At 46.0% G+C, this 26,288-nt stretch overlaps 1 protein-coding gene across 7 annotated transcripts in view; it reads left to right on the forward strand.

Moving 5' to 3' along the window:
• The window catches only part of DNM1 (dynamin 1), a 72,687-nt gene extending 47,744 nt beyond the window's left edge, over positions 1–24,943 (forward strand). For 3 of the 7 annotated variants that reach the window (XM_085312097.1, XM_085312098.1, XM_085312102.1), the window contains 7 exons: positions 10,867–10,976; positions 11,589–11,700; positions 12,767–12,778; positions 14,054–14,224; positions 14,398–14,639; positions 15,040–15,258; positions 22,892–24,024. In XM_085312097.1, coding sequence (XP_085168223.1) covers positions 10,867–10,976; positions 11,589–11,700; positions 12,767–12,778; positions 14,054–14,224; positions 14,398–14,639; positions 15,040–15,258; positions 22,892–22,964 — 939 coding nt within the window. In that variant the 3' untranslated portion in view covers positions 22,965–24,024. Of the gene's footprint in view, positions 1–10,866; positions 10,977–11,588; positions 11,701–12,766; positions 12,779–14,053; positions 14,225–14,397; positions 14,640–15,039; positions 15,259–18,545; positions 18,583–22,891; positions 24,025–24,293 lie in introns of those variants that run through there. The other 4 variants (XM_085312101.1, XM_085312103.1, XM_085312100.1 and 1 more) reach the window with 3 other exon arrangements.
• The last annotated feature ends 1,345 nt before the right edge of the window (positions 24,944–26,288 follow it).

Consider the following 26,288-nt stretch of genomic DNA (forward strand, 5'->3'; position numbering starts at 1 on the left):
GCCTGTTCCCTGCGGTCTCGCCACTGMTGAACAGTTGTGTATTGATCTGAATGTGGCTTTCTTAACACACAAAGGGAAACTCATTTGGTAACATCTGTGCTTGAAGCCCCTAGCTCAGCAGAAAGTTGACAGACAGTTGGAATGAATTTGACCTTCTTCTGGCTTGCTGTGGCAGCTGTGTTCAAGGGAGTGATGGGTCAGCTCTGAGATCTGGCCTTTTTGGTATTTCTGGAATAGCCACGGTGAATTCTTTGAAGGAGTGTGGCAGAGATTTTGATGCATCTGTCAGGAAAAAAGCCGTCTCCTTTCTGAGCACAGCAGCAGGAGCTGTGGAGCTAAAGCTGCAGCTCAGATGCTGGCTCTTTCTAACTCTGGACAAGTTGTGTAATCTCTCTCGGATTCAGTTTGCCACAGCTGCAAAGCAAGAATATGTCGTCTTAAGATTTGTGTATTGAATAGGCCAGTTAGCTTGTATTTGTAAAATTTCTTGAATTGTGAGTGGTCAGAGTATTACTTATTAAAAGTACAGTGTGTGGAAAATCACTGATAGTAACRTGGACCTACTCTGCAGAGTTGTTCAGAAATGATTCAATATTAGGAATCCTGGCATTGTGCTCTAGTGTCTTTCTGCTTTAGTAGGAAATGAGAGGCAAGCTGCTAGAGCTGTGTCCCAGCTGAAATTATCATTGTCAGCTGTCAATGGTGTGTTGCTTCCTGTTCAAGACAAAGGTAGACAGTTGTCCTGTGGGTTTACTTTGAGTAGAGAAAAGCATAGCAGGATGGCTTTGCTAAGTACATAACTAAAAGGCTTACCCCCATTCAGTATGCTAGAGGATGTGAGGGAGTGTAGTACACTGTAGCCCATATATTGAGCTGATTGGCACTTCTGACTCCAGATAAAGAAATTGGCTTGTCCTTATTGTGATTTTCTGGGGGGAGGGGGAGGTGAGGGCAGACCCACATTCTTCTCTTTCTGATTTCAGTGGGTCTGTCCACTTTCAGCAGGTGGAAATGATGACAGATGGTGATGAGTCAGCCTCCAAATATCATTTTCTGCATGGAGACTGCTGTAGTGCTGCTATGGCTGGGCAGGCAGCAATCTCATAATTAAAGAACCAGGCACTGAAATAGCTTTTGCTACATCAGTGTGTCTCTGCTGTAAGACCTTTGCGTTCAGAGCTGCTTGGAGACGCTTTGCTTTCCTCCAGGTTACTTATGCAGGTTGGATAGTTATAAACATCGAGAAGTTTAAATCAAAGCCAGCTGCTACATCCGTATTGCAGAGATGATCAGAGCTGCCCATTCCTCCCCGGGGGAGTGGGAGGGCTGCAGCAAGGATGCGTAAGCTGTTGATAGATTCCAGTTGACGGGGTAAGGGTGGGGTGTCCATTCCCTCCTGAGAGAGGGCAGCTTTGGGGGTGAGGAGCAGCTGGAGGTCTACAGCACTTCCCTTCTGTATAGMGAGAGGTAGAGCTGCCTAATTAAAGCAGTACCCTGCCAGCCAGCATCTCTTAAACAAACACAGGAGACCCAGTGCTGCCGAGGCTCGAGCAGCTTCTGAGAAAGGAGCCTTTGTTTTTAACTGGGTGGGAGCAGAGGGGAAAGGAGGGGAAGTTTTTATTTCTTATTTTCCCCCTTCCCCCACCTCAAGTTCAACTTCTTCATCTGTGGCCACTGCTGGGAGGAAAGGAAGCAGCTTGCCCCTGGGCTCTGTAGCGGAGTGGGGCTAAAAGTCAGTGCGTTTGAGGGACAGMTTGGAGAGCCGTGAGCACGGGGCTCCCCGTGCTAAACCTGGGTCCCGTGGGAGCTGGCTCCAGCTCAGAGCCCGCCACGGCTCACGGCCCTCTGTCGAACAAGGTTCCCCTGTCGGTCTGTCCCAGTTCACTCCTTCCCCACCAGTTCAGAAGGAGGCCTGGCATCCACCAAGGCTCCTGCAATCCTCTTGTGTTGTTTTTTTTTTTTTATTATTTTTATTTAAGGCTGTATACTATGATCCTTCTTCACTTAAGCTATGGGCAGACCAAGCTGCCCCCCTCCTTCCCGGCTCGACTCCTGTGGGCTCTCTTGCCCCGCTTCCCCAGAGCTCTGGCAGCCGTCCAGAGGAAATGAGAGAAGCGAGTGTGTCCTGTGCGGATGGAAGCGCCCGCGGCGGAGTTGGGGGAAGGCGCGGGGGGAACGGGCGTGCGCTGGGATCGGGGTGAAGGCTGGGTTAGCCCCGCTGGCGAGCCGGGGGGGGAGTGGGCTCCCTGCCCTGCTTCGTGAGCCCGGACCCRGAGTCTGAGCGTTGGAGACATCTGGACCCCATTAGTGAAATACCAGCCTTTCCGCAAGGCTCGCTTGTTTTTAATTCCCCTCTGAAGAAATGAACTGAAACTTAAAATGTCTTAAAGGGCCCAGCATCGCACGTTAGCGAGGCCAGGGCTGCTGGTGCTCTGGAGGGGCCGGATGGAGTGTGCTGGGCCACGCAGGGGGAAGGGAGAGAGTGGGCCAGTGGGGGTGGAAAGCTGGCTCCCCACTCTGCCTGGCTGCCAAGATTGTGTGTTTTTTTTTTTTTTTTTTTTTTTTTAACGTGTGTGTGTTTGGGTTCTGTTTTTCTTCCTGTCTCCTTTCAATGAGTCAAACGCTGGCCCCGTGGAGAGCGGCCGCACGTAGCGCTGGCCGCCCGAGACCTGGAGACCCTTCAGAGGTGCCTGCGCGAGGTGGGGTCGCGCCGGCTGGGGGGGAGGCGGGGAGGAGCTCCGCTCTGGTGCCCGCTGCTGATGCGGAGCACGATCCCCTCGCTCAGGGAGGCCACCGGCTCCCCAGGGCTGGAGCAGCAGCGCTCCAGCACGCTGGCTAGCCGCTGAGTGAGCACCGCTGCAGACACAATGCAAGAACTGAATTAGACAAGTCCTTCTGCCTGAATCCTTTATGAAAGCCCCAGTGCCCTCTTCTCTGCAGGGCTTCCCTGCTCCGCAGGGAAAGCGGGGCAGTGAGCTAGGCTAGAGTTGCTGGTGATGCTCATGGATGAGCTGTAGTGAACACTRTGCTTAGTGGTTCCCACTAGTAAAGCCTAATGCCTGCTGGAGGGGACCCCTGGGCTCTCCATTCTGCAAGAGTGACCATTTCTGCTGGAGAGCCTGTGTGTGCTTCTGTGTGCAGGAGTGTTTGCATAGGCAAGTGGATATTACCTGCTGCTTCCTTTGGAAATTTGTGTGAATGTACAGTGCAGATGGGACCTTCTGTCCTTACTCAGGTAAATCATGTACTAGAAGTTTGGGGCTTGTAATAACAGGTGACTGCATGAGAGGAATATGGCCTTATTTGCTTGTGTAAGAGTACTGCGGTGCGATGAGCGTCAGTGCATTTGAGGGGTGTGTGTATACAGGAGGGGAGGGTGCAGCTTTAGGCACTTTCAGATGTGTGTGTGATGGGGAAATACTTCATATTCTTTGTGCGTTGTACTGATTCCTGCTGGACCAGTGCTTGGGCTCTTTTGCTGTCCCCATGCTTCCTTTCCTTTTGCTTGAAGTAGAAAGGTACTTTCTCCTGTCTAGGGGAAAGAGTGACAGTCTAATGACTGTGAATAAGGTCACATACTTTGCTGCTAGTGACTTCTACCTGATTTTAGTTAAAAATAAATAATGATGAGGTTGTCTTTCCCACCCCACACTAAGCAATTTGTGTCCTTAAGGCCCARCTCAGCCTTAGAAATCCTATCTTTACTCTAATGCTTAAAGCCCCCCAAGTCATCCGAAAGTTGCTGTAACAGTGTAGTGGCTGTGACTGGTCCAGCTGCAGCTCAGTTTTTGAACCTAGTTCATTTCAAGACCATAGAATTATGTTTACTCTGAGGTTCATCCTATGCCACTTTCACACGGGTCTGGAGAGTTCTCTGAAACATGTTCTTTCTCTTTGCATCCTCTGGAATTTTTTAATTGCACACATGCATGTTTTATCATGAACAATATCTTACTCTTTTTGTCTTACTTAGACCTTATTTGTTCTTTCACTCACTGTTTCTCATCTTTCTTTTCCAGACAAACATCAAAGCAAACACAACTTCCAGAGCATTCAAACCTCCAGCTTTCTGTCCTTTGTGGGTTTTTCTTTATTAATGGTCAGCATTCTTCATGACGTGAAATCCCCTTTCTTCAGTTGCTTTTCTCTGCTCAATCCTCCCTTCCCAGGCAGCAAGACGCAGTGCGGCTATAACTCATTCAGGCCCTTTTCTTTATCTGTGCATTTTATGGCAAAGTTCAGCATATGAAACAAGCAGTCTTGAACAAATCTATTCCTCGGACAAGTGCATAAAACTGAAAGAAATGATTGCTAASAAGGGAATAGAGAGGAGGGAGGGGGAATGACAGGTGGGGTGTGAGTAAGCTGGTGAAGAGGCAGGTAGAAGTGATCRTCAAGCATGGTCCCAAAGGGTTATATCCTCGCAAGGTAATGGACAGGTGAAGTTTGCATGCAGCTGCCCCCAGCCCACCCTCTCCAAGCGTGTCCCTCTGCCGTGCAGGTATTTCCGTCCCCGTGCAGCACTGGCAGTGTGTGGTGTATCCCAGCACAGCCTAACCAATGTGCAGACTACTGTACAATCTCGTAGTCCTGAACAGGTAGTCTGAACACTGGGCAGACGGAGTGGAGCCTCTGTGATCTGCTCTCCGGCTATCAGCAGCTTATTAGTCCTTTCCCCTCCCTGCCTTTGGGATGGGGTTTTGGGTACAGAGATGGGTGAGAGAAAGTCCAGGTCCTGATTGAAGAAACATCCTCCTTTGGCAGCTGGGAAGAAAAGATGTTGCTCCCTGCGTGTTTCCAGATTCGAGCCAACTTCCAAGCCCTTTTCTCTTCCAGCGCTGGTGTCGGGAGGCTGGCACCAGGTTTCCACCTGGGGCATGCTGCACCTTTGTGGAAAGAGGGAGGAGGGAAATAACAATCAATTACTGCTGTTCAGGGAGGAAATGCTGAAGCTTTGGCTGTCACCCAGGTGTGCAGAATTCATTGCTTCATTCAACCCTTATTCTCCCCCTTGCATCTGGCACGGCAGTTGGTGCTGGGTGGGAGGATTCCCAGGCTCCATGCGCCTTCATCTCCTCCGGCCCAGCGCTGTCCTGCAAAACAGCCCTTGCCTGGGGTCCAGAGCAAAGTGCAAACAAGACCAGCCTTTGCTTCCAAGTCCTCAACAAGAGTCCTTTGACCCGCCTTGGCCAGTTGCCTTTGCAGCTAGCCCCCAGCTACTGCAGGAGCAATCCGCATCCCCTCCTTTTCTCCCCCCACCACTTCTGGCACTCGCTGAGCCTTCCCTCCTTCTTCTGGTTTTTACTCCCTCCCTTCTTGCTTCCCTTCTGTCCTTCTGCCTCAATTGACGTGGCAGTGGAAAGCTAACTAGACTCGAGGGAGGAGCTTGCTGGCTGCTGGGAAGGCCGGAGGTTGGCAGGAAGTGAGCCGTCTGACGGATAAGGTTGCGCGGGGGAAAGGAAGGTTCCCTACCTCGCCTGGAAACTTGAGGAAWGCAGTCTCCTTCTGCGGCGCTTGGCTCCCATGTAGCGATTCCAGATGTTCTCTAGCCTGTGTGGTTTGCTCCCTTTCTCCCTGGTACTGCGGGGATAAAGAGGGCTTTATGTACGCCATGCGGCTCTCTTCCAGGATCCCTTTTTCTTGTGTGTATACTGGTGGACAGTAAAAATTTTATGGCAAAAAATATGAATTCCCAGAACTCCCACTTTGGCCCTAACTATGCACTGGGGAAGAATAACCGAGCCTCCCCTTTTCCCAAGGATGTGCGACACTGTGTGTGTGTGCAATGCTTTGCCTCACCAAAGCAAGTCAAATACTTGGAGGTGGTTCATTTCTGCCCTGGTGCAGGGGCAGGTGTGGGAAGGAGCGTGTGCCGGTCCTTTGCAACACTGACCTTATAGAAGTTGCTGCAGTAGAGGTCTGGGCACAGTGGCCCCTTTTCTGCTTGTGCTTTCTGATGCACCTTCTGATGGCCTGCAAGGGGTGAAGGCAGCTGGCCTTGGTCATCCTTGCACTAGCTACATGTTTAAATCTGCATATTATTTCAGCTGATGTCTGTCTTTGCAGTTTTGAGCAGGTGAGGAACATGCATGCAGTTGATTACTATTGCAGTCCTGACAGAGCCAGTGGCGGTGGTTGCATTTAATCCCGTGAGTCCAGGTCTAGTATCTACAGAGCTTTTGAAGTAAATCAGCTTAAAATCTTAGGGTGTGATGTTAAACCAATGCAGCTTTCCTATGTAAACAAGCCATTACAGCTGCGTCACAGCTTGGAGCAGTGACCACGCAGTGCCCAGTAAATTATGCTCTAAGAGGAAAAACTGAGGCAGATGGACTGTGTTGGGAAGATGTTCTTGAGACATGCATATTATAAGTGACTGGGGCTTCCTGGAAAAATCACAGCTTGGGAATATAGCTCTTTTAATGTGCATTTTCTATGCAAAGGCAAGAGGTTGATGAATGGTTGGCAGGATCTTGCTTAGGGGGGCTCTAGTTGAACGGCCTAACCAACTTTAGTATTGTAATTGAGAACATACACACTARTATTTTTCCACTTGCGTAGGCTCTTACTGCAGGAGGCTCCAAAATGTTCTCTGTGAATTGCATAAAAATGAGTTGACTCAGTTTCAGCCATCTCTGGGGCAGATTTATTTACCCACAGCACTTCTTACATCTTGCAAAAAAAAAAGGAAAGGAAACTAAGAGGTTTAAGCCTGATGAATTGCTTCTTAATTCAGGGGGCTACCTATTAAAACAGTGGTAGTGCTCCTTCTCCCGTAGCACAGACCCTTGTTTCTGTACAAAAAGTGGTGTTTGTCATAACAGCTACAGGGAAACCTTTAATTAGTTTATCTGTGCTCCAAACTCAAACTGAGACCTAATAATTCTATCAATTACTTTATTTACTGTAAGTGCCAATTTCTAACCTTAGGGGAGCCTACACATGCATCTGTCGGCTTCACTTCACATGTGTGCAAGAGTAGGAAAATTTAACTTGCTGTTGAGAAAGCCCAGTTGAATGAAGGAACTACTATGGCTCTATCTGGCTTTYGAGTTTTCTGGATTTCTTGGGCTATTACTTAAAGGATAGCAGTGAATATTCAGATGATAATTCAAACCCTTACTGCCTCTGGCAAAAGCCAGTCTCTTGAACTTGGCCACRATAAAGGTATGTGTAGGGTCATCAAACTGCAACTGAAGCATCCCTTTCTCTTCCCCTGCTGTTATGCTTCACACTCACAGCTGGATCCTGATCCCTCCCCCCCCCCGCAATGTCGTCTTGTGGTAGGTGTGAAGAACAGAGCCCTGTGGCTGTCAACACTGTTGGGGGTGAGGCAGTAATCCTTAGGCGGTTATCCTGCCTGTGAGAGTAGTTTGCAGTCATCTCTTTCTGTAGTTCTTCATGCAAGTGATGCGACTCCCATTAGGAACAGTAGCTTGTGTTAGGGATAGCTAACCCTGTGTCCACAGTATTCTCAGTCACTATTTCAGCATTCATGTTTTGTTTCATACTGCCAGTCTGAGTGCTTCTATCATTTCTCTACCTCTCCTTGGCCTCATGGCTGTACAGATTAATTCACAGCCAAGACACTCATTTCACAGAACCTATATTCTGTTGCTGAGCAATAGTTCTGTCTGTGGGGTTTTTTTCTGCTTGTTTTTTGTCTCATGGCCAAGAGGAGATGCCTTATGAGCAATATAAGCCTCTTGGGATCAAGCTGAAGGCTTTGAATATAGTATTCCACAACCTCCCTTTCCCATCTCAGTGTACGCTGGCTCTTCTTCCTCTTCTTCCTCTTCCCCTTCCATGTCTGTTAAGCTAGAGAGAGAAACCCTCTTCCCCTTTTGGCCAGGATGCTGTTCAGCCAGAGCACATACTGCCAGATTGCTAACATATGGGCAGAAGGCTCAGCCAAAGTTTTGAGAGGCTCAGCCCTTGGCAGCTCATTCCACACTTTCCTGTCTCTGCATTCAGGAAATGAAGTCAGAGTGTTGATATAAAACAGGCTGGACTGAAAACTGAGAAGCTGGAAAGACTGAAGTGGGACTCAAAGGGGGGAGGTGTGGGGAGATGGAGAGCAGCAGGGGCTCCTTGCACTGTGCATTGCCCTGCAAACTGCATGGACTGGGGGGCTGTTGCCTTGCACCAGTGTCCTCCYTTTGATTGCTATTGCTACCTCTGAGCCAGAGAGCTGAAACTTTATGCTGGCAGACAGATGTATAGGGCTTGCCTCTGATACATGGGAAGATCAGCGTGCGGAGATAGTGTTGTCTTGATTGCATGGGAGGATTTATGCAAGAGCTCTGAAGAGGTGAAAGACAAAACCCTGGTGAAGAGCATATGTTTCCACATCTGGGACATGGGATGCCGTTATCAATTGACTCTTTTTTGGAATGACTTTATTGCTAAATTTCTATGAAATTATGTGGTTCTAACACTATGGAACAGCTTTTCCCAGATAGCTTTCCTCATTGGTTATTTTTGACTAGCTCAGTGCCCCCATAGAAGTGGTGTGAAGGGAGTAAAGTTGCAGTGGCATGGGCCAGCTTGCATAGGGGCTAAGCAGTTGGTGCGCTGCACTTCTTGGATACCAGTTCAGCCTGAAGCAGCACAGTAATACCTGAAAGTAAGAGAGAACTGGAACTGAAGACTTCTCTTGCTTTTATAGCCCAGAGTCTTCAGTGGAAGAGAATGGGGGGGGGGGTTGGTAGCTACGCAAGTGATATCTTGCTGTATTTTTCTAGATACTGGTTTCTAGGACGTCCTTGTAACGTAAATGTTGTAGTGGACCAGTATAGTTTGATCTTTAGGGCATGTCTGAGCTGTGCAGGGCTTGGTATCCTTGGCAAACTCAAGTCAATTTAACTGAGAGTTAACACGACATTAGGCTGGACTTGCCATCCTCTGAGCGTTTGAGCTCAGCACCTTTGCCGTCCTTTGCTGCTGCTCTGCCCTACCTTTCTCTTCTTGTTAGATTTTTAGCATCTTTGCTCATAGACAGTCTTTTCTTTCTCTTCTCATTTCCCCTGTGAGCAATCACAATTTATTGTTTCCAGTTGAGAGCTTTACAGACACACTAGATGCTCAGAAGAGGACAGTCACACATGCACATGCGTATGCCATACTTCCACCAGTATTTGATAGTTGCTTTCTGCCTTCTGGAGATCAGTGTGATGGCTCCCTCTTTTGTTATTTTGGGGTATAATATCCAGCTGGGAACTAGATGTGTAAAATGGGGACCTCAAACCAAACTCACTTCTGTTAATTTGCTGTAGATTCAGATTTGAAACTAAAGGGAGAAAATGACTTCTGGCTTAGTTTCTGAATGTTAATGTCAAAATTAAAGTTTGCGGTTTTCCTTTTTTTAAAGGGGGCACCTAGGACCAAAAATGTTGGATTTGGTGTTGGCGCCTTGTTGTATGTGTTTGGTTGGGAGTATCTGATGGGAACCAAACCGTAAGGCTGTGGATGTTATTGCTCTGGAAGATGGTTACTTGAAGATATCTGAGACTAGTCCCTTCTAGAGTTCTAGATTTTGGGTTTTAACATTCGCCAGATGATAAAGTATCTATTTTGCTTGAGCTTCCAACTGCTCAGAGCATGAGATTTTCATTAGTGAGGGCAGTTAGTTGATCATTTTTAACATAAGAGGCCTTTAGGCAGCCTTACAGTATCCTGCATTATTGCAATCAGAGCTGCCCTTTGATCTGCTGATGCATATTTATTCTTGCTTAATAAACTTTGAGCTACTGTGAGCCCCTCTAGAGTGTAGGATAGTGATAGGGTAGAGCACAGCAGTGAGCTTAGAGATGAATTCAAGTTGATACAGTCCTTAACTTCTGTGTCARATCAGTTTCTGTATCAAGTGACTGGCTCTTTTTGGACCTGGAACATAGGTTTTAGTAATGAAACTGAAGAGATGACAATGTGGCAGAGAGCTATGTGGCAGACTGACTTGAAGAGATAACGGGACTCATGCTGAGGGTCCTTCCTGGTGGCAAGTGAGTCATAACATGGAGCAAGTGACGATCTGCTCCTGGGCTGTTGGAGCAGGGCTGGCATGTCTCCTGCTGGCTGAGCTTTGAGGGGGTGCCACAGCAGGCGTGGGAGGCACATTTGCGAGGGAGTATAGGGAGCTGGTGTTTGGGGCCATGGGTTTTACCAACAGCTTTGGGAGATGGAGGGAATGGGGCTTCCCCATTGTGTGGGGAGTGGGGTGCTGCTCTTGCTACTTTTTCATGGAGCCTGAGGGGCTCTCTGACTACTTCCCTAATGGGGTAAGGTTAGCGGAGGGTGCTCTGTTCGGGGGTGTATGTGTGGGTTGTGTTTTTGTTTTTGGAGGGGAAGGAGATGTCAAGCTTTGGACTGATGTGTCAGGGGTAGCAGGAGAACTAGCCCCTGAGCCCCCTTGGACCATCTCCTTGGTGAGGCAGCACAGCAGGGCTGCGTTAGTGTCCTCCTGAGAGTAGGTATGAGAAGCCTTTTCCAGATAGATATGTTCTGGGTGTCAAACTGTCCATGAGGGCCTTGGTGTGATGACTGACCCTCTGCCAAGAAGAGGGAGCCATGTGGCAAGGACCTTGGTATTGACTGYAGTGTGGGAGAACTGGGGCAGAGTGCCCTGCTGTGGGCTTTCCCCTGGAGGAGTTACAGGAGCAGGGCTGTTGGGCCATGGCCCAGAAGTGGTCAGGATGGGCAAACCTTGTTTTTTGTTTTGTTTAAGAGATCCCTTTTTCTGGGATATGGGGATATGGGAGCAGGGAACCTGATTTGGGAATGCCTCCCCAGTGCTGATATGGAGTCTGCGTTACTGAATGATTAGGGACTTTGGAGCAGTGAGTGACTTGTTACTGATCCCCTTTTCAGGAGAAGGAGAAGAAGTATATGTTACCAGTGGATAACCTGAAACTGCGAGATGTTGAGAAGGGTTTCATGTCCAGCAAACACATCTTTGCCCTCTTCAACACTGAACAAAGGTGCGCTAACATCTCCAGACTCACCAAGCTGTTGAACCCAGAGATAATATATTTTATAAAACTAGATGGTAAGGAGTCCAAGGAGGATATGCATGTCCTTTAGAGATGATTATTAGGAGGAAGCCTTGTTAAGAGAAGTCTGGTTTCATTCTTTCTAGTTTTACAGCTATGTTCTATTTTCTTTCTCCACGAAAACATGCACTGTAGTGTGACCGTAGTTTTCAGCTATTTGGTGCAGTTTCCTGGGACTGCCCATGGCTGGAATATGTATTTATATTTTTTTTTAAGTGAGCAAATAGGGAAAGCCGTGGGCCATGAGGGACTTTGGTTGGAGAAGTCTAGCAGTGAGTAGAACTGAAAGGGGGATCTCTTTCAGGCCCCATCAGATCATTGAAAACTCCAGTTTTCAAGGCTGAGTCTTGAGAAGGAACTTAGCAGTGACACTTGAACTTGCTCATGAAAAATTCATTTCATTTCCCCTCTGTAGGGCCATCAAGAAGATACTAGGAAGGGACTGAAAGTTAAGAGAATAGGCTGGTCCCTTAACATCTTTGTCAAATATGGACAAATACCTGTTTTGCTATGGAAAAAGGTAAAATGTTTGTCTTCTAGGAATGTTTACAAGGACTACCGGCAGCTGGAGCTGGCCTGTGAGACCCAGGAGGAGGTAGATAGCTGGAAAGCTTCCTTTCTTCGTGCAGGAGTCTACCCAGAGCGTGTTGGGGTAAGTAACAGTCGTAGTAACAGGATGGGAAGGAACAGAGCATCCATCTTGGGGAGGATAACTGATGYGCATCCTCTAGAGTTTAAAAATAAGCCTGTGAAGGTTTTGCCTCTTTCCTGGGCTGGGGATATTGTGGAACAAATCTAAAATTGTGTTATGTTCTCAAAGACTTGAGGAAATTCTGGATAACACAACTGGCAACTTTAAAGGGGAGAGAAAGTAGGCAAAGACTACCTTGATGAACCCTTCTAGTGCTCTTGTTCTTTTGATAATAAAACTCATAGTTTTACTGGGGATGGCGGTCATGTCCTAACATAAGGAGGGTGTTTAACCACCTCACTACTAGGTGGTTTGTGTCTGCAAAGACAGCGTTCCTGCTCAGTATTGTTGCTGTACAGCCAGGTTAGGAGCCTCTTAGCTTTTCAGGAGTTGTTTTCCTTTTCCTCTTTCCCCTTCCCAATCGGGAAGGATTTTTTTTTAATCCTTTTTAGCAATTAAAGTTTTTTTTTTTTTTTTTTTTTTTTTTTTTTTTTTTTTTTTTTTTTTTTTTTTTTTTTTTTTTTTNTAATTTCCTGACAAACTGATATGAGATTAAGAAACATAAATTGGGATTTGGAGACATTGGGCCTTGTCAGTGACATGACTTCAGATAGGCTTTGGACCAGACTAGGCATCCTAAATGTATGCTCATAAAGGACATGTGCCATATATTGGTGAGGAAATTGAGTGGCTTGACATAGGAACAGTGATCTCTGGTTTATGACAGTCTCAGTTGCCTATGTAAGGAGTAACAAATAGCCTTTGTAGGTAAGTAACTTGCCCTTCATTGCTAATAATGTAATTTCCTTTGCAAAGGTTTCTGTTCTGATTTTCAGTTTAGGTAAACAGTTCATTTGTTTGTGTTCTAGGGTAATGTAGGTACTTAAGTTTTTGGTGGGTATGGTCATCTCTGTTCAGTGCTATGAAGAAGTTCTTCTCCAAACTCTGAGACCAACTAAAGTTCTTTTTTTATTTTTGTCCCTTTTTGTTTTAATTTTTTTTACATGTGCTCAAACTGGCCTGCCAGGACAAGGACAAAGTAAGTTTCATCCTCTCTGCCCGTGTTGTCCCCTGGGGTTCTTGCCAGATAGTTCTTTTGTTTTTTGTTTTTTCCTTTTGTCACTATTTCCTGAGAGACATTTGCTTCTTCTCCCTCTTTGTACCTTCTGTTGGACTGCTGCCATTTGTTTCTGTTCTTGATTTGAGTTTTCCTTTTTTCTCTTTTTATTTCTCCCTTTTTGTATGATTCCTGAATCTCAATGAAAACTTATTTTTGGTTTTGTTTTTTTTGATCCTCATTTTTTGAGTCATCCTGTTTGACTTCCACTTGCTTTATCTTATGTTTCTCAGATTGTAAAACCTTCTATTCCTTTGAGACTATGCAAGATTCTCCTAGGAAAAGCTCAAATGGAGAAAAGAATTTGCCCTTTCTTGTCTATTTTGTTCTCCAAAATAAATGATGATAATGCAGTTTCCTATGCTGCTGCAAGTCCTTCAGACTACAGCAGTTTAAATGAGAGATTTTCTTATAAAATCTTTTTTTTTTTTTTTTTTTTATAGTACATTGAGAAACACAGGAAAGACTTTCATGCTTTATCTGCTTTGAAATTATTCCAAAATGGATGTGCTTTGGAGATAGTTTGCTGTCAAACAGCACATACCAGGTTTTGCATTACAGAAAGCTAAATGATACATTTCAGGCAGAAGTGAAAAGATTCTTCTGCTTAGTATGGAAGAAAAGTTGCAATTTTAAGATGCAGGATTTACAGTTAGGTGATTTGGAAGATTTTCTTCTAGGTTATTCCACCAACCTACAGTCTGACTGAGCAGTTATTTTATCTCTCTGTATCTGTTTCCTCATTTGTGTAATGAGGATAAAGATGCAATGTATCAGCCCTTGAGGCTTAATTTATGGTGAGTGATTATCATATCTAAACTGAATTTGAGCATGAAAAACTGCTCAAATGAAAAATCTTTTAGGAATCTATAGCTTTATAAGTAAAAATATAGCTTTGAATGTTCACTAGAGCCAGTGCCTATGAATATTAGTCAAGAATTCTGATTGCCTTTCACCTTTGTGTAGTAACTTCCTATGAAAGGCAACTTCACTGTTAGTATCCCTTGGATCTGACCTGGAGAAGTCTATAGAAGCTGAGCTGTGCCCTGGCAATCACAGCTCAAAATGGAAGTTTAAATGTTTTGTTTGTAGCATGTACTTCCTGCATGTTTCTTTATCTCCTTCACTTAGCTATGTCACAAAATACTAGTTTTATATTGCACTGAAGAGTTAACCTTTTTCTCCCTTTCTTTGCAGGCAAGTGAAACAGAGGAGAATGGATCAGACAATTTTATGCATTCTATGGACCCTCAGCTAGAAAGACAAGTGGAAACTATCAGGAACTTGGTGGATTCCTACATGGCAATTGTCAACAAAACCATCAGAGACCTCATGCCGAAGACGATCATGCACCTCATGATAAACAATGTACTTACTGCACCATGGAGAGGGGGAGACTTGGAGAAGGGGAAAAATAGAGAGGGGAAGAAAGAATGAAGAAAAACTAAAGGCAGCTCAAAAGGAGGAGGTGGGGATAGAATGGAGGTTTCTGGGGGAAACAAAAAGGTGGAAACTGACTCTCTCTTCATGCTCCTTTACAGACCAAGGACTTTATCCATTCGGAGCTGCTGGCAAACCTGTACTCCTGTGGTGACCAAAACACACTGATGGAGGAATCAGCAGAGCAGGCCCAGCGGCGTGACGAAATGCTGCGCATGTACCATGCCCTGAAAGAGGCCCTCAACATCATCGGGGACATCAACACCAGCACTATCAGCACCCCTATGCCCCCACCGGTGGACGACTCTTGGCTGCAGGTGCAAAGCGTACCATCTGGACGCAGGTACCAGAGGCTCAGGGGGAGAGCCCCACAGACCTGCCTGATGCCTCTTTACTGGCTAGCTGGGGCCTCCTACTGGGACAGGGAATCCTCCTCCCCTCTTCTCCTAGAGGATGAAGAGCTCTCGGAGTTTGCATTGCGAGGCTTCTAGGCCTTGAAAACTAAGATTACTACAGTTTTACAGATGATGTGGAGACAGCTAAACCTTTAGATTAGATGGGGCCTGAAGTAGCTTTGAAAGCAAGCTGGAGCCTAGTATGGTCCTTGGAAAGCCAAAGGAAGGTGTGTGAAGTGACACAAGACTAAAGAAGGAACAGTGAAGGCAACATATGGGGACCTGGTGGTGGCACAGAGGGATCCCAGGCCTGTTGTTGCAGTTGAATCTTTTTTCTTTGTTTGTTAGGTCTCCTACGTCCAGCCCCACTCCTCAGAGGAGAGCTCCCGCTGTTCCACCCGCCAGACCTGGGTCCCGAGGCCCAGCTCCTGGGCCACCTCCTGCTGGTGGGTCCACGCTGGGTGGTGCCCCCCCTGTGCCCTCCAGGCCAGGTGCCTCTCCTGATCCCTTTGGGCCCCCACCTCAGGTTCCTTCTCGGCCTAACCGTGCTCCTCCTGGTGTTCCCAGGTAAGTCCTGAGAGGCTGCTCTGCAGGGAGGTGGAGGATGTCCAGTTTTGGGGTTGCAACTTTGGCAGTACTTCACCTGCCTGGTTCATAGGATGGGAATAGAAGACTTGGTGTGAGTTAAGTCTTTGGCTGTGGAAATTTTGTTAAATAGGCCAGAGCATCTCTGTCCACTGAGGTTTCATTGTACGTGTGAGACGATGCAGAGGCAGCTCTCAGGAATAGAGAGGTGATCTCTTCTCTGCACAAACCTGTACTCAGAAGTTGGGGGAAGAGGACTCTGTGCTGACAGGTGTATTAAAGCAATTATATAAACACCTCTGCTCACAAGTATGAGAAGTCACTAAAAAATTACAGGACTGGAGTGAGCATACACCTTTCAAGGCAGCTCCCTTCTGTGTAGGGAGTCCGAAAGTCTGAAGTTGCCTTTTTCTCCTGATGCAGGATGTTTCAAGGTGAGTTAGAGCAGGTTTCATCTAGGATGTCTAGATGCTTTTTGGCTAGGAGAATATTGCGAGATCACTGGTGGGAGAAATTGAATTTTGCTCTTTGTGTGTGGACATGTTTATTGCTTCTGCAATAAACTTGAGCACATTTTCCAGCCTAGAGGTTCAAATGACACAGCTTTGCTTTCTTATTAGGAAATTTAATCCCCTTCCTATTCAATCACTTTATATACACTTCAGAGTAATAAGGGACTGTAGCCTGTGCAACTTTGCATGTTTTCCTAGGGAGAACTTAGAAAGCAATCTATAACCAGGAATGTTTTCGTGTTGGGTGGCTGATCTCCCTATGAGGGTGAAAGTAATGGCAGAGTAAAGAATGAACATAACCAGAAATTCCCAAATGACATGCATAACGAAATGCTTCCCTTGTGTGGAAAGAACTGCTCTCCAGTGGGTGCCAGTAGCATGTGTCTGGAGCTTTTCACTTTTCTATGAAAACACCCAGAGTGCTGTGGGCAGTGATGGTATACGGCAGCGGCTCTTTGGTCTTCCCTCTGTGATAATGCCCTAACTCACACCAGGCACTACCTGTTTGGAGAGGAAGTTTTCTCTGTCAGGCTGTATCCAGCCCAGAAGTGGGTGGGTCCAAAGAGATTGTAGACCAGTTTTTGACTCTATGTGCAAATGGTTTTTCTTTCTTGGTACCTCTGCCCTAGTCTTCCTTCTGTGCCTTGATGTAGTTCCCACAATAACCTATCCGTATTTGCCTCTGGCCCAAAGACTGCAGTCCTGCTAGTGGCGCTGTGGATGTCAGCATGCTTCTGCTGTGTATTTTTGACTTTTGCTTATTGTGATCCTGCTTTTCCATATACTGTTAATTCCTTTGTTTTTAGTATATTTCTTGCATATTTCTCTGTCTTCATCTTTCCCCACTCAATTTCATTTTTCACTCATGAAAAATATTCTATATACCTGATTGTCATGATAGGATTTCCCAAGTGGGCTGGACAGTATTGGCCTCTCTTAAAGAATCTGTAGTCTACCTTCATGGCTCTTCTGGCTGATCCCTTTTTCATGGACTAGAAAGATTTAGAGGAAGAATGGGAACTACAGTGGAATAGAGGAAAGAATATTTCATAGTTAAATGAGTAGTCCCTTCCTTTTGAAGGAGAGATGGTAGGCTGGATTGCGTGCTACTGACTGCCTTGATCTGAAGCTGAGGAAGTAATTCCAGAAGCTGTGAAGTTTATGCTTGTTATGATTCCGCTCTTTGATTCTTCCAGTTGTTCATAGACTCCTCCAGATCCTGATATGCAGCTTGTCATTTGAGTTCGCTGATGAACAGAAATTCCAATGGCAAGGGACTCTCTATCTTCCTCTCCTGTATATAGAATAAAAACATTTCCTGCTAGCACCTGGACTTGGGTCTTTCTGCCATGGGTGAACAAATGCCATCTCCATTGTTGCTTTTTTTTTTTAATACCTATCATTTCCCTTGCTAACTGGACTTTACTACTTCGCTTTAGTGTGAAATGGAGCTCTTGTAGGTAGTAAGTGGACTTTGCTGTAGCAGTTGGTGCTATAAGATAGTGAACCACAGGTGCATGGTATACTGAGCATACTTCTGCATGTATATGCACACTGGTGTCAACACAGCAGTATGTTTGTGCCTTCAGTTTGTGCGAGCATCTGATTTTGTATGATGAACTGAAAGACAGTGTTGCTTGGCTTCTTCCTCATAAACATAATTGAATAGATGTGTATACTTTCACATACAAGAACCCTGTGCTTCTTCCCTTTTGCAGGAAGGTGTTCCTGAGTAAAAGTAGGTACAGCTAAAACAGGTCTTGCCCCTACCCCCAGATACAGCAGTTTTTCAGTCGCTGCAGAAGTCTGTATTGCCAAATATATATGCTTTGGGGAGTTGACAGCTAGAAACTACATAAGGTTCTGCTTGTGTACAAGAACTGTATTCTGACTGTATACCTACTGGGGGCTGTGCATGACATTTCAATCTGTGAAAGAAAACCATATCCAGTCAACTTAATGGGAGAACAAACTATTACGGCAAATCAAAATGATTTATGTACATGGATTAAAGCTTTTGTAAATTTGTTGATTTAGGGAGAATGCCTTAACCATTGGAGAAGCTTGCTGAAGGCACTAGCAGGTTCTTCATCCTTTGATGTATCCAAGAAAGAAAGATAAAGTGATCAGCACCACTACAAGGATAATGTCATGCAATTTTTATGACTTGAGTTATTTAGGAGGTCAGACTAGCTGATCTTGTGGTTTGTGGCCTCTAAAATACAAATCTTCTCCTGCTTCTCCCCTCGAGTGGTACTGCGGGCTCAGGACAGCATATTATCTCCCTCTTTCCTGAGCTGTTTGTTTCAGCACTAGTCAAAAGATGTGAATCCTCACTGAGAGAAAGTCGGCCCCCAGCCTCAGTGCCCAGACAGAGTTTGAGCAGGTGTGAACATGCTTGGGGTCTCTGTCAGCCCCGACACGTGTCTGCGCTTGGCGCATGTCTGGCTGCGTGGCAGAGCGAGCAACAGCCGGCGGGTGTGTGAATAGAAGGAGGACTCTGAACGTGGCCCCGTGTGCCATCCGCGGGGTTGTGGATGCGTGYGAGGATGAGGCTGTGAATGCGAGTGCATGCGAGAGTCTGAGCGCAGCCCTGCCCGGCRGTGCACGCTCGTGCCCAGCTCTGGGGCGGAGGGATGCGAGTGTGCCTCTGTCTGTGCAAGCGCACGCCTGTCTCTGTTCCACCTTCCCGACAGTCTGCGTGGCTTCTGCCTTGAACTGTCTGAATTGCCATGTTGATTTCGTGTTGTCTTTCAGAATCACTATCAGTGACCCCTGAGGACTGGCGGCCACGGTACGTTCTGCACTTTCCCCGCAATGCATGAGTCAGTGTGTCCCCATCCTCCATCACTCTTGCTCTGCAGCTTGCCTGTGCTGCCTAGCTCCTGTATTAGTGACAGAGTCCCTTGTCCAAAGAACCACCTCTGCCAGGATCTCGTAAAGGGAGGAGTCTTGAACAGAGAAGCTGGCTGATCAGAGACAGCAGCTGCTGGAGCTGCAGGGAGCTGGAAGAGCCTCAGTTGCTGAATGAAGGTCATTAGAGGAACCTTCCTCTGCCTGCGGGTAGAGGAGTGGGGATGGGGGAGTGAGTTCTGGTTCAAGGTCTAAACAGCGTGCATCTTTCATTTGGCTTAAATCCACGCTGACTAGGAGATGGAATGAATGAACTCCGTTTTGATCTGGTTTCCATCTGTCAGTTATGTTTAGCCTTGAGATTGAGAGTTGGGGAGCTGTTAGTTCAGACTCCTCTTCTTATACTCCAGTGTTTGCTTGGAGAAGTGCTCCACTCCTTGCTGTGTCCATGGTGCTCATGGAAGTCGGGAGGAGTTTGGGTCATTAATATCAGGACTTCAGTGTCTGAGTACAGAGCGACTCTGCTCCGACATTGAATACTCCCTGTTATCCTGGTTTCCCATCCTTGCAGTTAAAAGCAAACTTCCTTTGCTCGTTCTCCTGTTGGCCCTTTTCCTTCTCAATTTTTCTCTTCAGCTTCCATTCGGACCCTGCTCCCTCCTCAGCATCCCACCYCGAGTGAGGAAATGGTTAGTGACCTGTAGCCCCCCAGGCCTCCTGCCCTGGGCTCCTGCCTATTTCCCTTTCCTGTCTCACCCTGTGTTTTTCACCGTTGTTCTTGTTCAGCAACACAGTAAGGTGTCGGGGCAGGCATTAGCCTAGCATTCAAGGACCAACTCTTCTGTGTCCTGTTAACAGTGATGGGGAGAAGAGTGGGAGGGTGAAGAGGGAGGTCTGACAGATTCTCCTGAGCCCTTTTCCCCGGACCTTCCAGCCCTAACTGACAAAGTGGCAAGCGAGGGCAGCACAGGGTGGCTGTGGGCTGGTTTCAGGCCAGCTCTCCCTGTCTGCATGGATGCCGTTTCTCCAAGTGAGAGGTCTGGCTCTGGGCGATGGAGCAACCGCAGCTCTTGTGGCTCCTGCAGCTGCTGGTGTGACGGCTGGGGGAGTGTGTGCGCTGAGGTCAGTACCTGCACAGGAATAGCACAGGTTCAGCCCCCCGTGTGAGGCCAGGACTTTGCAGCTACCAGCGAGCCTGCCAGTTTGCAGCTAGCTCGTCTTAACGGCGAGTGGTGACTGTGTTACTGCTGCATGTAACTGCTGTTAAAGCCGAGAGGTGCCACATCGCATCAGCCCAATGCRGTGATTGTTCGGTGATTGACGAGTTGTTTGGGGACGTCATCTGCCAGCCCTCCTTGTTGATGACATACTGCAGAGATGTTGGAGCAATCAGAAATTTCCTCCAATCCTCTGCTGACTGCAGACATCTCTGGCAGCCTTGGAAACATGCATCTTGGTGAGAAACRTCAGAAAAGAGATTTGCTGTTGTCTGTACTTTGTTCTGGGACTCGCTGTTAAGGGGCATTCTCTGCTCTTAATCTGGTGTGAAGAGCACCAAGGGGGAAAAAAGTAATAATGAAGTCGTCATAAACTTTTGACAGCAGACTTCTGCAGCTTAAGAGAGTAAATGTACTGTGTTGCAGTCTTGGTCAAGTCCTCCTGAGCAGAAATTATGATTACCCTCTTGCTTCCTAGAAACCATGCTTCCAGAACCAGGTCAATGTTTCTCTTTGGATATGGTTTGAAAGACTAGCTTTAAAGGAAAAGGGCAGTCAGTGTAACTGGTCTCCTCAGGCTTGTGCCAGGATTCAGATTTTGCTTCCCTTGTGCTGGAAACTGCCAGGGGCTTCCTGGAGAACGGCATTTTGTTCCTTGTCCTGACACAGTTGCTAGCCAAGCCCTCCTTCATTGAAGTCGCTTAACTCTGACAAACTGAAACAGTACATTGGGGTAAATCTTGCCTCTTTGAGAGAACATCTTCATCCCTTTTTTGTGCTTGGGAAACAGTTCTCAGCCTTCTGTAGCCTTACCAGCCAGATCCTCCAAAGGGCTCAAGAAATCCTCCAAAAAAATTGAGCAGAAAGGAAAAAAAAATCTGTAACTTAAAAACTGACAGCGCCGGCGCCAGCCCCTGCATCTATGAGTCATGAGAGGAATGAGTATCTGTGCAAAGCGATCATAGTGCATTACAAAAAAGCAGGCTATCTATCTGGAAATGATTTGTGCTTTTCTTTCAGCCCTAATTTATTTTAGTGGGGTCAAGTGGCCGCTATTGCCAGAACATGTTGTGTAGTCCAGTGACTTCAAGCATCCTTTTCATTTGAATCCAGAGAGACTGTCAGGGCAACCTGTCCAAACACCTGAAATGCAAAAAGCCCTTTCAGCATCTTGAARAACACTGATCCAACACACATGACGGCGCAGCAGTGTCTCATTAAAGATCAAACCTATATACTGCTGAGGTCTGTAGGACTTGTTCCAGTGTCAGTAGCAGTTGTTAGATGGCTACTTGGTTGCTACTACACCATGAGCACCCTTGAGAGAGAATGCATGGATCCCGCATGTCGTGAAGCTCAACATCACAGGCTCTCCAAGCCATAACACCTCATTGCAAGTGTTTCTTCTGGGTGATAGTGTTACTTCAGTATCCTTCCAAGATGGTTGTAGTTTTCAGGTTAATTTAATCCTATCCTTGTTTGCTTGACTGGAAGAGTAATTTGGGAATGACATGCTGACATGGGGTCTTACAGTTGCCGCTACACTTGCACTTACAGTCAAGGAAAAAATGTTTGGAAGCGTTTTCCTTTCTGAAGCTTTTTTAATGTGTCCTCATACAAGGSAAGGAACAAGTAGTTGTGATTGTTTTGGTTGGGATCTGGGACTTAATAGATGCAGAGCAGTAAATTCTACTAAGATCGGATAAGCTAYAGAGTTGCTCTCTAGAGTTGTACATTTGCTAAAATGAAGTTCGTAGAAATATAGCTCCTCTGGTACCAACGGCGTTGTAGACTTGCTGTCAGTGTGAAACAAGACTTCTCTACTTCTAGAAGATGCACCAGTGTAAATACCCTCCTCTTTCCCTCTGTTTCCTCCTACCTACCCTCACTCCTGGAGRGGAAGAAACTCTTATACTGGGAGGTCTTTTGTTTCCAGCAGTCAGTTGATTTTCTGTAACCTAAGTTAGCATAAAACTTGCCAGTGTGGAAATGTTGAGGCCTTAATTTTATACCTCTGGATTCTGCTTGATCAGTTCTAATTCTTCCTCTCTTTGGTCTGAATCCTATTTTCTTTGCTCTTTGCACTTCAGGCATTTTGGACTGTGAAACTACTCTGGCTTTCTGCTGAGCAGTTTAAGTTGTCACTTACAATACACTATCTTGGTGCTGTTTACATTGTAGACACTGCAGGGAAAAATGTAGATTAGGCTTGCTGACTTCCAGAGYACTCTTTGATTATGTATAGACTTTCTTAAAGCTTGTATTGAATCTGAAGGAGTCTTTCAAGTAATGGGTTGAGAGAGGCAATGGGGATTTTGTCCTTGTTTTTTCCAGGTTTTTGTTTCTTGCCAGTCCCTTACAGAAGGAGATCCTGGAACACTTAACTGTTTGCCCTCTGCGTGGATTAAATTGCTGCCCGTTTACCTAGCTAAAACACTAGCAGGAGAGCTGAAAGGCAACTGARTTGTAATGGCCAAAGTCCCGTTAAAGTCAGTGGAGGCTGTGTTTGCTGGGTCCCAGAGCTAGTGAGCGGAAAGCAGCAAGTTTGACCCTAATATCAAAGATCAGTATCATGTATAGGAATAGGAAATCTAAGGCTTTTGGGAAGAAGGTGCTCCTCCAAACTGCCAGGAACCTCTGACAGTGCCTCTCAGAGGACCCCATCCATGCTGTGTGACTACCATGTGCTTGATACAGGAGCTCTCTGTTGTCCATGCTTCTCAACTCTCATTCCAGAGCCAGTTCAGCCACTGGCAATAAATCTGACTTCCAAATTTGCAGAGGGAAAGCAAAACTAGCTGTGCAGCAGATTCCTTTACTGATGATCTGTGCTGGGCAGGGATTTTGATGTGAGGCCTGAATTAAGCTGCGAGTCTCCTCTGTGGGGCAGCACTGGTGTGCAGGGCTGTGCCCCGGCTGGGTTTTCGCTCTTGCTGGCTTGGGTGAGGTGGAGAAGCATGCGTGATTGTGACTGCGATTGCTGTGCTAACCACAGTGTGTGTTCTCTTGTTTTTGTTTTCTGCTTTTTCACAGCAGAAGGGGCCCTGCCTCACCTACTCGACCTACCATAATCCGACCGGCTGAACCGTCCCTCTTAGATTTATAACTCGAGGCTGTAGACAGCTGGCGACGAATGCCGTGCTGGCGGCTTCCCCATTCCACCCTCCCTTCCACAGCCACAGTCACTCCTCTCATCCATCCCACATCTCTGCCTCCCACCGCCCCTTCCCGGTGTGTCGTAAAGCACTAGCCTAGTGATCGAGCTCTTCGTCTTCACTCGTGCGTCCTGTATTGCTTTGTGAGTGTAGAGTAGCCTTCATTCAGTGGCATGGATCCCTGAAGTGCACAGGCTCCTTGGAGAGATCAGCTGCAGGCACGTCCTTAAGTCCAAGTGGCAGCTGTCCATCCAGGTGTTTCATCTGCCTGGTCTACCCTGGATAAGTGTCCTGCCTGCATCAGTTAGCTGTAGCACCTAGGACCGATCTGTAGYTCTGTAGCTATTTTTTCTTGTAGTTAAGAAGACAAAAGCGTGGCGTAACAGAAAAAATACGTTCAAAACACGTGACGCTGTTAGGAACAGATTAAATGTCCTGTGTATTAGATTACTTCTAAGGTGCAAAAACTCACGTTGGGAACAGTGCAATCAACTTTATCTCAAAGCGAGGCGGGGAGAACAAGAAGGGGGGAACCCGATGGCTCGGCATAGTCCTGCTAGCCCAAGGGCTGAGGTAGCGCGCACACCTCGGTGCGGGGGGCCCGTGGACCTGCCCGCGCTCSGCTCTCCGGAATAGCTGAGGAAACGCTGCTGGCGAACTGCTGGCTGCTGCCAGCATTTGTCTCGCTTCCTCTCTCGTGGCTGACTTTGCTGAACCCAGCTGGGAGGGGGCAATAGATACGCTGCTCCCCCCTTGCGAACGACAAGCAAATGTTTTTCAGGGAGTTTGCTGTGTAATGTTTTGTTGAAAATATTTCTGCTTTGAATAAGCACATCTTTCAGTGTTTTTTGGGTACCGTGGTGACTTCCKTAGCCTTTTCTTGCATGTGGATGGTACGTGTTTGGGGAAACTTGTAACTGTTGTTGATCACAATTCATCTTAAGGTTTGGTTTTTACTTTTCATGTTMCATGTATTAAAAAAATAATAATTAAAAATCTATCAACCCTGTACATTTCAGATGTCATGTCTCTACCAGAGCTAAATGAGCCACCTATGTTACAGGCCCTCAAAAGGGTCTGATTCAGTTTTAAGTCACCTTATTTCAGTGCTATTGCCTTTGACTTCTCTTCTGGATCCTCTGTTGTTCTGATGCTGGTTTCTTTCTGTGTTTTAACTATTGTTTTACCGCTTCTTCCCCTTTTCCTTCCCTTCCCCTTTTCTTTTTTCTTTTCTTTTTCTTTTTTTTTTTTTTTTTTTTTTTTTTATCTTTGAATTCCAGCCGGCCGAGTAAGGCCAGTCCCTCCCGCCCGGAGAGTCCAAAACCACCATTTGACATGTAGGCCTGCTCCCTCTGAGACTCTCTGCCTGCCTCTTAGCTGTTCTGTCCTGGAATGGTCTGACTCGAATCTCATTCATGGCTTGTTCTGTTTGTATTTTGTGACACATACACACACATCAGATGTGACTGTAGTGAAACTGTTTTTTTTTCCTCTCCCAGCTGCTTAAAGGAGTTAAAACAAGTATATTGTAGTAATGAGAAACATATCTTTACTGTTATAAATATCTATAAATATATATATAAGATCAAAAATCTATATATGTCCAGGTGTTTAAAGCCATTTGTGCTTCCATGTGGATTTTAGGAAATACTTAAGTAGGGAAAGAATATCTATATACATACATATATATATATTACACCCCAAAATTAACCAAATCCTGACGTTGAATTTTTGAGCTGATTGTTAAATTCTCTGCTGTGTGCAGTTGGGTTACTGTATTACCCCAGACTTGTGGGTGAACTGTCTCAGTGCTGGTAGTAGCTGTGATGCAGTTTGTGATCTACCTGTCACTCTTGTTTATTGAATGAAATAAAGTATCATTTCTGTATAATGAAGGACTCTATGACTAGAATAAAACCATCTCTCTCTTGTTCTTTTTCTGGGTGGTTTTCAGACTGTAATTATAATAACCTAATCTTTTCATCCCATAGAACTTAAAAAGATACATGTGCATGCAGATGTTATCACTAATAAGGGACTTAAAGCAGATCTGCATCGACACTGCTGTCCAGGAGCTGCAATAGAGTGAAAAAGTTCATCAGATGTTGAAGTTAACTTTCTCCCTTGTAAAGGAAAGTGCATGGAGGTGCTCCAGTGACTGGACGTACATAAGGTGGGAGTGTTGCATACCAGTTTGCTTGGCTCTTAAAAGGGTATTTTGCACAGCCCTATTTATGAAACACAGCAAGCAGGTGTGGAGTTGGAGAATTTCTCTGGCCAGCGGTATCTGCTGGGGCCATATCTGAAGTACAGGCTAARTAGGTGGTATAAAACATGCATGGCCAGCTTTTACTTAATACTTGCTTTTAATCTGAGGTGGTATTTATGTCCTGCGGTAAAATGGGTAAACCTTATTACTGCTGTCTCTATGCCAAAGCAGTGCCATAGGTCTTAGGCCAGTTTTATTTCTTACTCTAACAGCAGCCATGTTTCACCAYAATCCTTGAATTTAGCACTGTTGCACCAACAGTTGCAGCGGATTCCTTATGTCATGGTTTAACAGAGTTCGAGCACTTCTTGCTGTGAAAAATATCCACGAGCCTTGGGATTGCAGGTGTGTTTTATATCCCTTTAGTACTGCTGACCGATGCAGCACTGAGTGCTGCCAGCTAGCTGGTTGTCTTACATGTGGAGTCTCCGTACTAAGACTTTAATAAGTTAAAAATCTTTTGAACTTCTTATGCATAGTTTACACTAGTGTGGGCTGGGGGACCAGACTAGGTATCTAGTGATTCCTTCCTATGTGTGTTCCAGCTATTTCTATCCTTGCATGTTTTTACAGGATGCAACTTCAGCATCCCCACAACTGAGGCAATAACCATTGCTAAWAACCATTGCTTGCCCTACACTGCTCTAGTCTTTCTGTCACTGAAACTGGTCAGTCTGTCCCTGGGATTGCATATAGGGYGGCTTATAACCCTATGGTTATGGTACCGTTAAAGCTGAAACTACATATTTCTTCAACTAAATGTTAGAGCYTCATTTTGAAAAATAAGAAGCCTCTGATCTGCTGGTTGCCAAAGGTTAGATATATTCTGATGAGAATACCAGCTACTCTGACTGGGCAAGATAAAATCCTACCCAGGTCGGGGRAACACTTCCAAATAGAACAGGGTAAAAAGTGAAATACTGAACAAGRTAAAAATGTCTCTGCTAACAGTTACCTTAAACTTAAGCATTTGTTGATCTGCAGCAGTAGCAGGCTAAAGAATATT

This window comes from Rhea americana, unplaced genomic scaffold (genome assembly GCF_003343005.1).
Source record: "Rhea americana isolate MKP2758 unplaced genomic scaffold, rheAme1 scaffold_357, whole genome shotgun sequence".
Lineage (NCBI taxonomy): Eukaryota > Metazoa > Chordata > Aves > Rheiformes > Rheidae > Rhea > Rhea americana.